The 15,356-nt window shown below is 65.1% G+C and overlaps 2 protein-coding genes across 2 annotated transcripts in view; one reads left to right on the forward strand and one right to left on the reverse strand.

Moving 5' to 3' along the window:
- The window catches only part of MYO7B (myosin VIIB), a 101,129-nt gene extending 87,835 nt beyond the window's left edge, over positions 1–13,294 (forward strand). Inside the window, exons 32-48 of the mRNA XM_068543694.1 lie at positions 3,098–3,215; positions 3,303–3,429; positions 4,504–4,670; positions 5,632–5,813; positions 6,735–6,865; positions 7,181–7,338; positions 7,496–7,649; positions 8,157–8,312; positions 8,944–9,049; positions 9,863–9,976; positions 10,194–10,281; positions 11,060–11,166; positions 11,640–11,825; positions 12,052–12,168; positions 12,392–12,475; positions 12,660–12,779; positions 13,193–13,294. Coding sequence (XP_068399795.1) covers positions 3,098–3,215; positions 3,303–3,429; positions 4,504–4,670; positions 5,632–5,813; positions 6,735–6,865; positions 7,181–7,338; positions 7,496–7,649; positions 8,157–8,312; positions 8,944–9,049; positions 9,863–9,976; positions 10,194–10,281; positions 11,060–11,166; positions 11,640–11,825; positions 12,052–12,168; positions 12,392–12,475; positions 12,660–12,779; positions 13,193–13,294 — 2,217 coding nt within the window. The remainder of the gene's footprint in view (positions 1–3,097; positions 3,216–3,302; positions 3,430–4,503; positions 4,671–5,631; positions 5,814–6,734; positions 6,866–7,180; positions 7,339–7,495; positions 7,650–8,156; positions 8,313–8,943; positions 9,050–9,862; positions 9,977–10,193; positions 10,282–11,059; positions 11,167–11,639; positions 11,826–12,051; positions 12,169–12,391; positions 12,476–12,659; positions 12,780–13,192) is intronic.
- Positions 13,295–14,078: 784 nt separating this feature from the next.
- Positions 14,079–15,356, reverse strand: part of LIMS2 (LIM zinc finger domain containing 2) — a 35,820-nt gene continuing 34,542 nt past the window's right edge. Inside the window, exon 10 of the mRNA XM_068545307.1 lies at positions 14,079–14,938. Coding sequence (XP_068401408.1) covers positions 14,791–14,938 — 148 coding nt within the window. The 3' untranslated portion in view covers positions 14,079–14,790. The remainder of the gene's footprint in view (positions 14,939–15,356) is intronic.

Consider the following 15,356-nt stretch of genomic DNA (forward strand, 5'->3'; position numbering starts at 1 on the left):
GCCCTGGGGGCCCTGGGTGTGTAGAACGGTTGGAGACCCCGTTACGAGTCCCCACTCATGGGGGGTTGGGAGACTAACTTGCCGCTCAGCAGAGCCCTGTCTCTTCAGGTTTAAAGAGTCTCGTTCAGGTCCACTCCCTCTGACAGGCCCGTTCCGTCTTCCCTCCTCCTTCCACGGTGGCATCCTGCATAGGTCAGGGCAGCTCAGCCCCGCACTGGTCTCCACTGCAGCGTCGGGCTGGGCCCAGCTGCTGACCGCGAGCACGCCCTTGCCTCGGCACCAGTCCCGCCCTGTGAGGCCCCATCCTGGCCCCAGGCCTTACGGTGTCCCCTTGCTGGGCCCTGTGTGCCCGGGGCTGGCTCTGGACAGCAGGGAGGGCTGCCCCTCTCCTACCCCTGCTTGGTCAGCCCGCACCAAGTGAAGGCGGCTCCCGGAGGCGCACAGCCTCCTCCCCAAGCCTCTGCCTGCACCTCCCAACGCCCACTCGTGTTCTCGGGATCGCCTGCACCAGCGGAGGTTTCTGCTGCTCCTGAACTTCCACCCCAAGAGGGGACAAAGACAGGCTGTCTGGTTCAGTCCCCCTGTCTCTCTGCCCCTCCCCACAGGGCTGTCCCCAGCCCGCCCCTCTGTCAGAGCCTCCTTCCTCATAGGGTGCTTTGCTCTGCAGCCTGGCCTGAGGGTGCAAAGGCATCTCTGAGGACCTGGCTGGCTGGCGCAGCTGCTGCAGGAGAACTGTGCACGGGGGGTTACTGAGGATACAGCCCTTTGGTTAATGCCTCCCCTGCATTAACTTGCACTGGGGGCCAAGAAAGAACAGGACAGGCAGTGGGAAATACGAAGGCAGCATGGCGCCTGTTTGGCAGGGGTTGACAGCCCAGTGGCAGGGAGATAAGCCCCGGGGGGAGTGGCAGCAGGGCCCATCCAAGTGCGGAGAAGGGCAGGGAGGATGACCAAGCAACACGCTCTCCTTTCTGGCAACACAGAAGGAGGGGCTCAAAGTGGGTCCGTGGACAAGGGCCCTGTACGCCTGCGGCGGGGGATGCAGCTTGCTCTGTCCTGCTCTCAGGGTGTCACAGTGCACAGCCCTTAGGAAAGGCTCTAAGAAGTCCTGCAGGACAGAAGCCTGATTGTCTTACCCAGTGTTCCCCACACAAGCTTGACCACAGATGCCCTGTTCCACAAGGCAGTGGCTAGCATACCTTGGGGACAATCCTTGAACGGGAATTTGGGGAAGCAAACCCTGTTGGTTGTTTCTGTTGTTTCCCAGCCTGAGTGGACGTGTTTACAGGGGAGAGACCATGGACGTTTTAGGGCTAGTACGAGACGGAGGGGAACAAGAGAGGCACACGACCCCAGATGAGCATGAGTGAGAAGTGGCTTCGTAATTTGGGAAGGGGGAGTTGGGGTGAGAGTAAAGAATTAGGAAATTCACACCACACTCTTTCCGAAGTGGACATAGTTTCACTGATTTTTTTCCATTAAACACTTAAAACCTGGGCATTACCAAATAAACCAGAAAATACAGACAAATACAAAAACAACAGGGAAATCACCAATAATATCACATCAAAGCGCTCATCCCTCTTAAGCTTGTGGCGTGTGTCCTTCTAGACTGCCTTATTCACACGTACACAACGGAGACGTGCATATGATTGGAGTGAGAGAAACACGCCTTTTTTTTTGGCTGCGTTGGGTCTTCATTGTTGCACATGGGCTTTCTCTAGTTGCGGCGAGCAGGGGCTACTCTTCCTTGCGGTGTGCAGGCTTCTCATTACGGTGGCTTCTTTCATTGCAGAGCACGGGCTCTAGGCACGCGGGTTCAGTAGTTGTGGCACACGGGCTCAGTAGTTGTGGCTCACGGGCTCTAGAGCGCAGGCTCAGTAGCTGTGGCGCACGGGCTTAGTTGCTCCGAGGCATGTGGGATCTTCCTGGACCAGGGCTCGAACCCGTGTCCCCTGCATTGGCAGGCGGATTCTTAACCACTGCACCACTAGGGAAGCCTGAAACACACCTTTTTTAAAAAATAAAAATAGGATTATCATTAGATAACTTTAAAACATGCTTCTTTACTTCACTTAATAGTTTGGGTCCCTACTTCTGTGTCACTAAATACCGATCTCTCTGTTTTTAAGGGCTGCATAGTACTGTATTCATGAGTTATAATTCACTTCACTGATTCCTACTGATGAATGTTAAGGTCATGCCCCATTTTCCACTGTTAAAACAGCAAGGCGAACCTCTTTGTAGATACAACTTTTGTATGTTTGCCGGTTATTTCATCAGGATCAATTTCTAGAAAAGGGATTTCAGAGTGTGTGAATGTTCTAAAGTCCTTGACACCCGTTGCATACTGCCAAGTCTCAGGTAGGATGTATCAATTTACATCCCCCAATCCAGTATCTGAATGTTACCCAACCACCTTTTAAAGTAGGAACAAGAGAAATAGCATTTTACTCAACACACTAACAAGAAAGCTCAGTTGGATGTTACAGCCAGCGATGAGCACAGAGCAGTGAGATGGGGAGAGGGAAGGGTGAAGGTGGGGAAAAGCCGAGGACAGGGGAGGAAGGAAGGTGAGACCAGACTTGGTGGGGGGGGGGGGTGGTTTGAGGTGAAGGTGCCTGAAAGACGCCTCCCAAATGTGCAGACGAAGAGCTCCGCAGAAGAGAGGCAGAGGGGGCACCAGCAACACACGGACACACACACACCATGGTTGGCCTTGGGCACGGAGCAACATGCAGCCCCTTGAGGCCAGTGTCGGCGAGAGCCCGCCTGAGCCCGCAGACGGGGGCCCGCAGACACCTGCACGTGACCCTCACGGTCTTCCAGGCTGAGGCAGCGAGCAGGAGCCTGGCCCTACAGCCTCTGGAGCTCTGATGCTGGGGAGGGGAAAGCCTTCCTTCCTTCTCAAAACCGCCCGTGAGGGGTCCTCCCCAGCCCACCAGAGCCTCCCACCCAGCCCTCGCCGGCACTGGCCTGGCTTTAGGCAGAGGCTTCACAGAATGATCCAGCGAATGAGCGCCCTGGGCGCTGGGTGAGTAGTTAGGTGGGGGATGATGAGTGACGGAGGTGACGCATCATCATGTCCCCCGAGCAGGCGCCATACACCCAGAAGCGGGCCACGCCACTGGCCGTGCAGGAGCAGGTGGTGGACACCGCCTGCCTGAAGTGGCCGCTGCTCTTCTCCCGGCTCTTTGAGGTCACCACACTCTCAGGTAACGGTGTCTGACCGGGTAAGAGGGTGCGGCTGGGCCCACACCCCGGGCCAGCCCAGGCTTCACACTTCTGTCTCCGTCCGCCAGGCCCCCGACTGCCCAGGGCCCAGCTGATCTTGGCTGTTAACTGGAAGGGGCTGTACTTCCTGGACCAGAAGGAGAAGATGCTGCTAGAACTCTCTTTCCTAGAGGTCATGAGCGTGACCACCGACAGGTGGGCGCCCTGAGGGGAGAGGCCCCAAATCTCTCTCTCCCCACAGCCTCAGCCCTTGGAGGCTGCAGGAGAGACAGGGAGAGGAGGAGGGACATTGTCCCTCGGAGCCCGGCTGGCTCATACCACATCACACGTGTGGTGTGATGGCCGTTGGATCGGGACCCACCTTCCACTGTCCCAGGGCCAGCACTGTGTCTGCACATCACGCGTTGCCTTCTCAAGCTTCCTTTAGAACCCAGGCCCCCTGGAAAGGGGCACATAAGCTTGCAGCCTCCAGGGTGCACGTTCACCTATAGGCTCCTTCCCTTCTCACGGGTGGGAACCACTGACGCGGAGGTGCCAGCCATCTGGGAGAGGGAGCGAGGGACAAGGCTGCGTGTGCAGGGCACAGAACAGCACGAGGGCGGCCTTGCACGCCTGGTGGGACCTCGGACGCCCTGTCCCCGTGCTCTCCATGGCTCTCACCTTCTGAGAAGGCCTCCGTGCCCTTCGGGAAGGCCTGCTTGTGCCCTGCCAGAGCCCCTGCTTGGTTAAAGCACAGCCCGCTGTGGCATGACCACTGTGGTCATTACCGGTGTGTGCAGGGCGCAGGCTGGCCACCACTCACTGAGGCACACCGTTCTGGGCGCGCTCTGCTATGCCAGTAAGTCCCCCCGGCACCCCCAGTCTGCAGATAAATGAACGGAAGCACATAGAGGCTGGGTAGCTCGCCCAAGCTCGCCCAGGCTGGTGCTCCATCTCAGCGCCACCGTTCTTTGCGGTGGCCCCGTGGTGGCCCTCCACGCTGGCCACCACCTTGCCTGCCCGGAGCTGACCCACAGACTGGGGCTCAATACCACCACTGCGTTTGGAGCCCATGGGAGCCTAAGCTCTGGCTCACCTGCCCACACGCACAGCGGGGCCTGGGACTGGGGCAGACTTGCTCGCAGCCCCTGGCCCTGCCACGGCTCTGGACTCGCTGCTCGGTTTCCTCATCTGCAACGCAGGCGGGTCACCCCTCCGAGGCTGTCGAGGGGCTGACCCAGGGGGAGGGTGGAGTAGACCTCCGGTCACATTGCCCCCTTTCCCCCTCAGGGAGGCCCAGGGTGGGCAGAGGCTGGCGCTCTTCACGCTGCACGAAGAGGAGTTCGAGTTCAGGTCCCCCAGCAGCGTGGCCATCGCCGAGCTGGTGGCCATGTTTCTGGAGGGCTTGAAGGAGAGGTCCGTGTTCGCCATGGCCCTGCAGGACAGGAAAGCCACAGGTACCCAGCCAGGTGGGGAGGGGACCCAGTGAAGGTGGGTGGCTTGCTCGTGCCAGGTCCCGGTGGTCACGTGGCAGGCGGGGCACAAGGACTCGAGCAGAGAGAGGGAGAGAGGCCACCAAGCACTCGGGGGGCAGCGGTAGGCAAGGCCTTCCCATGTGCAAGATGAGGGGACTCGGGGAGGGGTCTCAAACCCTCCAAAGTGAAGTGCGCTGAGGGCTGTCCTCGCGCCCTCACCTGCAGAGAACAGCTGGGCCACCCGCCCGTGCCTTGCCCACCATCCCCACAGCTGCCCTGTTGTCCCATTTTACAGGCAAGGACTGGAGGCTCAGAGAAGGGGCGCAACTTGTCCAGGGCCACACAGCTCAGAGGGGGATTGCGGGCGGGGTGAGCCCGGGCAGTCGAGTTCTCGGCCACGGCTTCCCTGAGCACAGCTGGAAATCAGGCTTCAGGAGGGAGGGGGCAGGGGAGGGCTGTGCACAGGGTCTTAAGTGCAGTAAGAAACGTCAGCAGAAGCTTTGTCCCTGGGGCCCATTCCATCCTCACAACAGCCCCAGGAGGGAGGAATGACTCTTCATTTTACAGTTGAGGAAACAGGCTCAGAGAGGTCACCCAGCTCCCGGGCAGGCTTGGTGACTGCCAGCTGGTGTTCTGTTCCCTTGGTCCACCTCCCTCCCGGCTTGCCAGCCATCTCCTGGTCAGGCGTCTGAGCAGGTCTCCCCAGCTCCTGCCACCCCAGGCTCTGTGCCTGTCCAGGCCCCCTGAGGGCCAGAGCTCTGGGAATCCCACCACCAGCTCACTGTCAGGGTGGCCTTGGGCCCATTGCTTTGCGTCTCCATTTCCCCACCGGTCAAAGGAGATGGCCCACAGGATGCCAGCACAGCCTGTGGCCTCCGCTGAGCCCTTGGGAAACGGCGTCTTCTCTGCCCCGTGTGTGTGTCTGTGTGACCTGGATTTGTAGAGGATGCCACCCTCCTGCCCTTCAAGAAGGGGGACTTGCTGATCCTGACAGAGAAGCAGGGGCTGCTGACCTCTGAGAACTGGACCCTGGCCCAGAATGACAGGACCAAGAAGACGGGGCTGGTGCCCACGGCCTGCCTCTACACCATCCCAACGGTCACCAAGCCCTCAGCACAGCTGCTGGTAACTCATATGCTCCCCTGCCCTCAGCTAGGCACCCGTGGGCACCTGGGGAAGTGGCCGAGATGCCCGGCGTGGGGTCCTAGCTCAGGGGCCGGGGACCCACCTCACAGATCCTGGGCAATCACGTCAGCTCTGCCAGCCCCATCGTCCTTCTGGGGTGATGGAGAGGCAGGAAGTGCTTGTGCAGTGAGTGCCTGGCGCAGCGCTCGGCATTCAGTAGGTGCTCAATCAGTGGGCATTCCTTCCACCCCTCCCACCAGGGAGTGTCCTGGGGATGCATCCGTCCTTGTCTCAGCCTCATTTAAACTCTGACCCAGGGGGGCTCAAGTCTCTCTACCCCTGACAGCCACCCCACCCCAGCCCCCAAGACCAGCCCCCCAGGGAGACAGGACAGACAGGCCTTCCAGCGTGCATGTATTGAGTGCCAACTGCGTGCCCCGCGCCTGCAGTACAGGATTGAACACAGTAGTATCTCCGCCCTCAAGGAGCACTGGGACGAATGACGACTTGATGGCAAGTGAACGAAGTGCCACCAAGAAGAAGTACCTGTTGTTATGGGAGCAAATCCTAGGGCGGGGGCTTGCCCTGTCTGGGAAGGTATCCCTGAGGGACTGGCACTTGTGCTGAGGCCGGAAGGAGGTCGGGGGCCAGGCTGTCAGGGTCAGGGTGAGAGATGTCCCTGAGGAGAGGTGCCCCAGGGAAGGGGAGCGTGGTGGGCCTGAGAGCCCTCCTAAGGGAAAGGAAACAGGTTCAGAGACGTTGAGTCACTCATCCTGGGTCACACAGCAGGTGACACAAGAAGGGTAGACCCAGGCCTATCCAGCCCTGTGGGCCGGCCCCTCCCGAGTCCCTGAGGCAACCAGGCCAGGAGGAGCTAGTGGGCAGGGGCTCCTGGACACCCACAGACCCATGCCCTCACAGAGCTTGCTGGCCATGCCACCAGAGAAGCGGAAGCTGGCAGCCCAGGAGGGGCGGCCCGCAGAGCCGGCCCCCGAGGAGCAGCCTGAGGAGAAGCTGCACACCCTGGAGGAATTCTCCTATGAGTTTTTTAGGTGACTGCCCTGCCCACCCCCAGAACCCACCCCAAGCAGCCTCTCTCTGCTCCCCGGGGGCCGGAGGCCATGAAAGCAGGTGCACTGCCCGCCTGGCCTCGCTGGGCAGGGAGGGGACCCTCTGACCCTCCCACGACCACCCCGTTTCTGAGCTGCGTGCTGTGGGCACAGAGGGCCTCCCCGTGGGGACCTGCACTGGAGCCCGGGGCTCTCCTGCCACTGTGTGCGCGTGGCTCGTGGTGGGGAGGGGACAGAGAGGAGCACGGGCAGAGGAGGCCTGAGGAGGGCCCTCACCCCCGCCTCGATCCCGGACAGGGTCCCAGAGAAGGAGACGGTCAGCAGAGCCGTGCTGCCCCTGGCCCGGACCCGGGGCCGCCTGTGGGCCCACTCAGCCGAGCCGCTGCGGCAGCCTCTGCTCAGGCGCGTCCACGCCGACGCCGAGCTGCGGGACGTCGCCTGTCGGATCTTCATCGATATCCTTTCCCGGCCAGCCTGCCCCGGCCCCGCAGCCGCCCGCCAGGGGGCCAGATCTCCCAGGGCACAGCGCTGCCCCAGGGTCCGCGTGGGGCGAGGCTCGGGGGTCAGCGGTGACAGGCAGCCCCGCCGGCGCGTTCTCCTTGACGGCCGCACCCATCCTCAGGTACATGGGCGACTACCCCTCTCGGAAGGCCTGGACCTCCCTGGAGCTCACCGACCAGATCTTCTCGGCGGCCCTGCAGCAGGCGGCCCTGCAGGATGAGGTTTACTGCCAGATCTTGAAGCAGCTGACGCACAACACCAAGAGGTCTGTGGGGACCGGGGAGGGGCGGAGGGCACCGCGCGCGCGGGTTGCCGTGCCCAGGGCCCCCTCAGGCCTCGCCCCAGCCCCCGAGGCTGTGTCCGCTGTTCAGAGGGGGAGGCGGCCCCTCATAGAGGCGACCCTCGCGGTAACGGTGGGAAGGTTGGGACCCGGTGTGTCCCCGACTTCCTGGGCTGGCCAGAGCCGGCGGGGAGGCAGACCTGCCCTGGGCCCTGCCTCTTCCCCCCTCTCCTTTGTCACCTGGGCAGGCCCTGGCCTCTCTAAACCTCGTGCCCTACTCCACAAGATGGGCACGATAGCACCCCCTCCCCTTCTCGTGGGCAGGGAAGCCCTGGTGGCATTGGCAGCAGGGCAGCGGCTGCCTTGCCCAGGGCCTCAGGCAGGCCTCAGCTCATAGCATAAATCCTAAGAAGCCCCATCTCCCCGAGGTGCCTGGCTGGCCCGGGCTTCCGGGAGGGGCCCCTCCTGGGCTGACCAGCGCTCCACCTGCAGGCACAGCGAGGAGCGGGGCTGGCAGCTGCTGTGGCTCTGCACCGGCCTCTTCCCGCCCGGCAAGGCACTGCTGCCCCACGCCCAGAAGTTCACAGACACGCGGAGAAGGGAGCTGCTGGCCCCCGACTGCAGCCGCCGCATCCAGAGGGTCCTGAGGTGCGCCTGACAGCTCCTAGGCCCCCGTGGCTGCCTGTCCAGGGCAGAGAAGGAACTGCCCTGAGGCCACAGGACGGCCTTGATGTCCCCAGCCACCTGTGTGTCCCCCTAGCCCAGCCCACGGGAGTTGAGCTCAGACCCATCCCTGCCAGCCCGTCCTGCAGTTCTTCCCCGGCTCTGCCTGCCCTCCAGCCCTGGCTTGGTCTCCTGTGTCTGTGGGAGAGGGGGGGGTGACCTGGTGAGCAGACGTGACAGTGAGTGGCAGCCTGGGTCGCGGTGGGGAAGGTGGCTGTCCCCATCCCCAACCCCCCGCCCAGCTGTGTGGGAACGAGGACACGACCCACCCTGCCTACTGGCGCCGGGCCCAGGACCCCTGGCCAGCCTGGGTCCCCTCCCCATGTGTGTCCTCAGAACCTCGGGGCACCTGGGAGGGGAGGCCAGGCTGGCCGCTGCTGCCTCCCCTAGGCCATGTGCCCAGCACCGTAGGCAGGGCAGCCCCCAGGGAACGGCGGTGGTCTCAGGGTTGGCTTTTGTTTTGTACCTGGCGCAGAGCTTAGCTTAGAGGCTGGTGACGGGCTGGGCCCAGGTGAGGGTGTCGGGCGGCAGGTGCAGCGTGCACTGTCTGCTCCAGGACGGGGCCCCGGAAGCAGCCCCCGCACCAGGTGGAGGTGGAGGCCGTGGAGCAGAACATCTCCCGCATGTGCCACAAGATCTGCTTGCCCAACAACACGAGCGAGGTGAGCCCCTGCACCCCCCAGGGACCCGCAGCCAGAGCAAGGTCCCTCCCCACGGGGGTCACCCAAAGAGAGCCGGGAGACACCGCCGGACACGGCTGTTTCCAATACAGAGCGGATGGTCTCCCCTTCAGCGCTCTCCTAGCCCTGCCCCGTCTCCCCCGAAACTACCGCCTCGCCCCACCCCGGTCCCCATGAGCATGAACTGAGTGCTGGGCGCCCTCAGGTGCCCCGGGCCGCACAGGGGAGGGATGGGCCCCGGGGGCGGCTGTAGTGCAGTCAGGAGTCCGGACGTCCCAAAGGTGTGGGGGGGCATTCCAGGCCGGGCACAGGGGAGAAGAGGCCACAGGGCTGGGCAACAGGGCTGAGTCCCAGGGCCTGGGGGCCCCTCAGGCTTCCGACCCGGCCCCGGGACACGGTGAGCAAGGGCCGCCATGGGGTGCCTGCGGACAGAGCCCAGTCGGCCTCTGGGGACGGCGGAGGAGACAGGTGGGAGGCGGGAGACCCTCGGCCAAGGGGCAGCAGTGCAGCGAGGGGGCCCTCACAGCCCTCCCCAAGCGGACTGTGGCCTTGACAAAGCTCCCACAGTCTGGCGGCAGGCTCTCAGAGCAAGTTCAAAAGGCTGGGACCCTTGGGACCCCAAGACAGCGAGCCCTGTGACCAAACAGTGCACACATCCGGCCAGGTTTCCAGAGAGGGAGTCTTGCCCTTCTCAGGACAGGGCAGGCGCGAGCCCAGCCCCAGCCAGCAGGCTGTTGAGGGTCACCCCGGGCCGAGCCGCGTCCTGAGGCATCCCCCTGCCCCCTCTCTGCCCAGATGCTGGAGGTGGGCACCAACACCCGGGTGCGGGAGGCATGCGACGGCATCGCGGCCCGGCTGCAGCTCGCCTCCTGGGAGGGCTGCAGCCTCTTCATCAAGATCGCGGACAAGGTGCGCGGCCCAGCAGGCCAGGGGCCGGGAGGGAGGGCGGCCGGGCGGGGGTCTCCCACCTGCGCTGGGCCGGGCCCCCCGCGGCACACAGACTGAAGGGACGTAGGCGGGAGGGGTCGGAGCCCCAGTGCCGCACCTAGCCTCCCAGGCTAGAGATGGGTCCCTGGATGCCGCACACCTGCATGCCTCCCTGTGCCCTCCTGTCCACCTGCCTCAGGTCATCAGCCAGAAGGAGGGAGACTTCTTCTTTGACTCCTTGAGGCAGGTGGCCGACTGGGTGAAGAAGAACAAGCCCCAGAAGGAAGGTGAGAGGAGGGCTCTGTGGGGCAGGCTGGGGCCAGAAAGGAGGGGTGGGGCGGGGAAGGAGGGGAGGGGCCGGGAAGGAGGGGAGGGGAGGGGAGGGGTGGGGAAGGAGGGGTGGGGTCGGCAGGGAGGGGTGGGACCGGCAAGGAGGGATGGGGCCGGGAAGGAGGGGAGGGCCCAGGAAGGAGGAGGGGGGCGAGGAAGGGAGGGGCCGGGAGGCCGGGAAGGAGAGGTGGGGCGGGGAAGGGGTGTTGCGGGGATGTGAAGCGGGGCAGGGTTTGTCTGCCTCCTGGGCCAGGGTCAGGCGGCTCCCCAGGCCACTCCTGCATGGCTATGCCCATTCATTTATTCATTCATTCTCATTCCCCTTCATGTATCCTGGGTCATGGGTAGGCCAGGCCCGGGGCCAGGCGGTCAGGCCCTGCCCCTGGAGCTCTCCCAATTCCGGCAGGGGCCGGGCATGCGGCAGGCCTAGAACACATGGCGGGACTGCGGGTGATGGAGGGTGCATGGGGGCAGGGAGGGCGGAACGGGGCCTGACCCCTCGGGGAGATCCGGGAATGTTCCTGGAGGAGGGGGCTTCTACACTCATCTTGAGGGATGAGGAAGAGCTGGGGGCCAGGGAGGAAGAGGTGTGGAGGCTTTCCAGCTGGGGAGGCCGCTGTAGCAAACACAGCGGCGATGCGAGGGGCCAAGGGGCAGGGTGCGGGGGTGGGCGGGCAGCGCCCCGGGCCTGCTGGGCCGGGGACAGGCTTGGTGCTCATTGCCGCCCCTGTCCAGGGGCCGCTGTGACGCTCCCCTACCAGGTGTACTTCATGCGGAAACTGTGGCTCAGCGTGGCCCCAGGGAGAGATGTGAAGGCAGACACCATACTCCATTACCATCAGGTACCCGGGCCGCCCCTCCTGGTGGGCGTTGGGACCACCCTTGCTCCAGCCCACACCTGCCCTGAGAGTGGAGCATGGCCCCCTTGCCCCTGGGCACCCAGCTCCCGGCCAGGGCCTCACGGTGGGCCGGCCGCGCCCCTGAGGGCTCTGGAGCCAGGAGCAGAGGGACAGCGGCGTCTGGAGACAGCGGCCGTACCAGCACCTGCAGCGTGCCTGCCGGGGCGGGGAGGCGCAGGGGGTCCTGCAGCCCGTGGAGCACTGGCCCTTGCCCTGAAGGGGTAGAGCAGGCCTCAGCCTCCACGGCGAGACGGCAGGGAGCCCTGCCTCCACTCAGCGGCCTTCCCTCTGCGGGACATCTTACCCTGATGACCTTAGCTTTTTGCGGGCTCGGTCTCCTGGATGAGGGCGGGCTATCACATGAGTGTGAAGCCGGGGGCGGCTGCAGCCTGAAGTCCAGCTTGTGCTTCACCCAGGAGCTGCCCAAGTACCTGCGTGGGTTCCACAAGTGTTCGCAGGAGGATGCCGTCCACCTGGCAGGCCTCATCTACAAGGCCCAGTTTGGCAATGACCGGTCCCAGCTAGCTAGCATGCCCAAGGTCCTGAGGGAACTCGTGCCTGAGAACCTCACACGTCTGATGTCCTCAGAGGAATGGAAGAAGGTCTCTGGCAGGGGCTGGGGAGGGGGCCCTCGGCTGCTGCCCCTACGGGGACCCCACCCAGGTGCCACCGTGGGGGGTGGCCTGGGTCCGCTGTGGCACCTTCCCCGCGCTGTCCACGGCCTCAGGCAGCAGCTGCCGCTCTGGGCCAGGACCTCGGGGCCTTGTGTGGCAGCCCAGTCGGGCAGTGGCCTCCACTCAGGCCCTCACTGGCCCTTGCTTCCCCCAGCGCATCCTCCTGGCCTGTGACAAGCACAGGGACATGACAGTGGAGGAGGCCAAGGTGGCCTTCCTGAAGTGGATCTGCCGGTGGCCCACCTTCGGGTCCGCCTTCTTCGAGGTGAAGGTAGGGTGCGCCGCCCCAAGCCCGGCCATCCTGGCCACGCAGGCCCCGCCCGGCTCTGGCCCCAGCAGCCTGAGCTTCTCCTCCAAACACGCCACGGGCAGGGCCAGCGGCCAGGTCTGGGGGAGCGGGCGTGCACCTGTGTGCGTGCGTGCGTGCGTCTCGGGGAGGGGCCGCCTGGCCTCCCAGGCTGCGCTGTGATCACCGTGACCACCTCCCTCCCCAGCAAAGCTCGGAGCCCTCCTACCCGGACATCATCGTCATCGCCATCAACCGGCACGGGGTTCTGCTCATCCACCCCAAGACCAAGGTAGTGGCAGGACCCCGGGGACCGCGCCAGGGTCCTGGGGCCCCTGCGCAGGTGGGGCGGCCCTCCTGGCCTCCCACACATGGCCCCGTGGGCTCTGGAGGACCCCGGGCAGCAGCTCAGACTCAGGGCCCCTGGGCCGTCTGGGCTTTGGTTGGCTCCTACCCCCCGCCCGCTGTGCCCCCAGGACCTGCTCACCACCTACCCCTTCACCAAGATTGCCAGCTGGAGCAGCGGCAGTACCTACTTCCACATGGTGCTGGGGAGCCTGGGCCGGGGCAGCCGCCTGCTGTGTGAGACCTCTCTGGTGAGCCCGAGGCCCGGGGGGCTCCTCCCAGCCCACACGCAAAGGACCCAGAGGCTCCGGACACTGGGTCTCCCTGACCCTGACCCAACGCCCCTGGCCACCGGGCGAGTTGCTCCCTGGGAGGACGTGGCCCCCATGCCTGGGGTGGGCAGGCCAGGCTGGGCCGGCAGAGGAAGGAGGTGCAGCTCAGGAAGGGTTGGGCGTGTCACCCCGGGGGGCAACAAGGCCTGGCAGGGGGGGCCTGTGGTCTCAGGGAGGAAAGGGGACTTGGGGCCCGGGCGCAGGAGCCCTGTTTCTCTCCTCACGCCCTGCCCGCTGTGTCACTGAGGCAGAGGTTGGGCCCCGCAAGCGCTGGCCCAAGCCCCGCTTAGCTGTACCCCTCAGACGCCCACCCCACCCTTCCCCCCGTCCAGGGCTACAAGATGGACGACCTGCTGACCTCGTACGTGCAGCAGCTGCTGAGCACCGTGAACAAGCAGCGGGGCCCCCGGACCTCAGTCCCGGCCAATCCCTAGCAGCGGGGCCCTCTTTCCGGTTCAGCCAGCCTCCGCAATCGGGGGGGTCCTGGTGGCACTTCCCGAGGGCCCTTCTGTGGGCCCAAAGCCTGCCCTCTGGTGGCGGGCTTTCAAGTCACCCTCTCCCCAGAACCCCCAGCACCACCCCCCTGTGGCACCCCAGGGGCCCCCTCCCCCAGGTGCTGACTCTGAGGGCCGAAGGGCAGGGCCGGGACAGGCAGGCCTCCAGGCCGACGGATGGATGACAGGGAGGACCCGCCCCTGCAGGAATGTTCAATAAAACTTCCGCGGAGCAGTGGGGAGAGTGTCAGCGAGAGACGAGGGTTGGGCTGGGGCTCGGGTGGGCAGGAGGTCCAGCAAAGGGTTCCTTCCAGGGAAAGCAAACAGCACTGCGGCCCGTCCAGGCCCAGCAGAGGACAGCTCCATTCTCAGGGAGCGGACTGCAGAGATGCTTTCTACAGGCCCCTCTGCACACCTTTCCTCCTTCCCCCGCCCGGCACTGCACATGGGCTGCCACCAGGAGGGTCTGGTGGAGGTGGCCGCTGGCTTCGCTGCCCCGAGAGCGGAGCTGGATGCAGGGCCTCGGAGCCTGGGCTGGGCGCCCACGGCCCCGGCCCGCCCTGTCGGAGCCTGTCCCCCGACTCCACCCACCGGGCCAGCCTTCAGGGACTGAGGGTCTCTGTTGGCAGCCTGGCCCTGGGACGCCTGTCCAGTCTGGCGTCTGTCTCCCTAACCCCGCGGCAGCGTGTCCACCGCAATGTCACGAACCACACAAGCCCTGGGGTCGTGTAGAGAAGCCTTCATTCGTTGTGCAAGTGCGAGTCCCAACACCAGGGTCCCACGGTGTCCTCCCCGGAGGGCAGGAACGAGCCGCCCACCAGAGCCCACCACCTCGTGGCCCCAGGCCGTACCCAGGGAGTCAGCGCGTGCCCTGGCGGCGGGTGAGCGGGGCCCTCCTGCTGCTGCATGGGCTGAAGGAACAGGACTTGCCGGCCCGGTCTGGGCACGAGGCTCCTGCTTGGCTGAGCGCGTGCGTGGTTGGGGGACCGCAGGGTGGTTCCCCGGGGGCGCCCACCCACGTGGCCCTGGGGTCCGGGCGGCCGCCTGGCCGTGGGCTACACCCGTGCCACGGGGGGGCGGAGGCTGGCCAAGCTGCCACAGCATGTGAGCCACGAGGCCTCCTGCGGGGATGGAACAGGTCAGGACAGGCCGGCCCAGGTGACCCTGGCCCTACTTCTGTCCCTGGAAGACCTCGGGCTGAGGCTGTGGACGAGGACCTGTCACAGGCTTGCCACGCCCAGGCCCCTGCCCCGTGGCCTCTGGCCTCGTGGAAGGAGGGCGGGGAGGGACGGGACGCCTTGTGGCGGGGAGGAAGAAGCTGCTGAGCAGAGAGACGGGCAGGGAGAGGCCACAGGTTCGGGCAGCGGGGGCGGCGGGCAGCGAAGCCGCGGGGGGCAGGAGGACGACGGGCCGGGAGCGGGCGGCGGGCGGGCCTCTCAGGCGGGCTGGAGGCCCGCGGACTTGGGCTGCGCCCTGCGGGCTGCCAGCTCCGACAGCTTCTTCAGCCGCTTCTTCAGCTCCAGCGGGAACTTCTCGTAGCACCTCTTACACACGGGCTTCATGTCGAACTCCACGAACTTGTTCCTGGGGAGGAGGGGCAGCGGCCAGGAGAGCCGGGGTCTCCTCGGACCCCCGGCCCAGAGCCCACCACCTCCCCCTGCCGCAGCCTGTCCCCCGCCAGCCGGCCAGGTCCGGGGGGCACCTTCTGGCCGGACGCCATGGGAGACGAGGAGATGGGCCTCCAGGCCTCCCTTTCTGCCTAGAGACTTCTCTTGAATGCGGCAACTCCAGAACCTTCCCTCTTGTCCTCAGAAGCCGGGCCGCACCTCCCCTCCCCTCACCGCTCCAGCTGGCCTTCCCCCCTCAGCCTCCTAGGTGAGGTCTGGCTCCTCTGGCTCTGAGCGCGCTGCTCCCTGAGCCGGAGCGTCCCTCCCTCCCAGAGGCCAGCGCCCTTCCGGGTGCTGGAGGGCCGTGTGACTCTTCCTCCCTCTGTGCCCTGGGG

Source organism: Eschrichtius robustus, chromosome 5 (genome assembly GCF_028021215.1).
Source record: "Eschrichtius robustus isolate mEscRob2 chromosome 5, mEscRob2.pri, whole genome shotgun sequence".
NCBI classification, from domain to species: Eukaryota; Metazoa; Chordata; class Mammalia; order Artiodactyla; family Eschrichtiidae; genus Eschrichtius; species Eschrichtius robustus.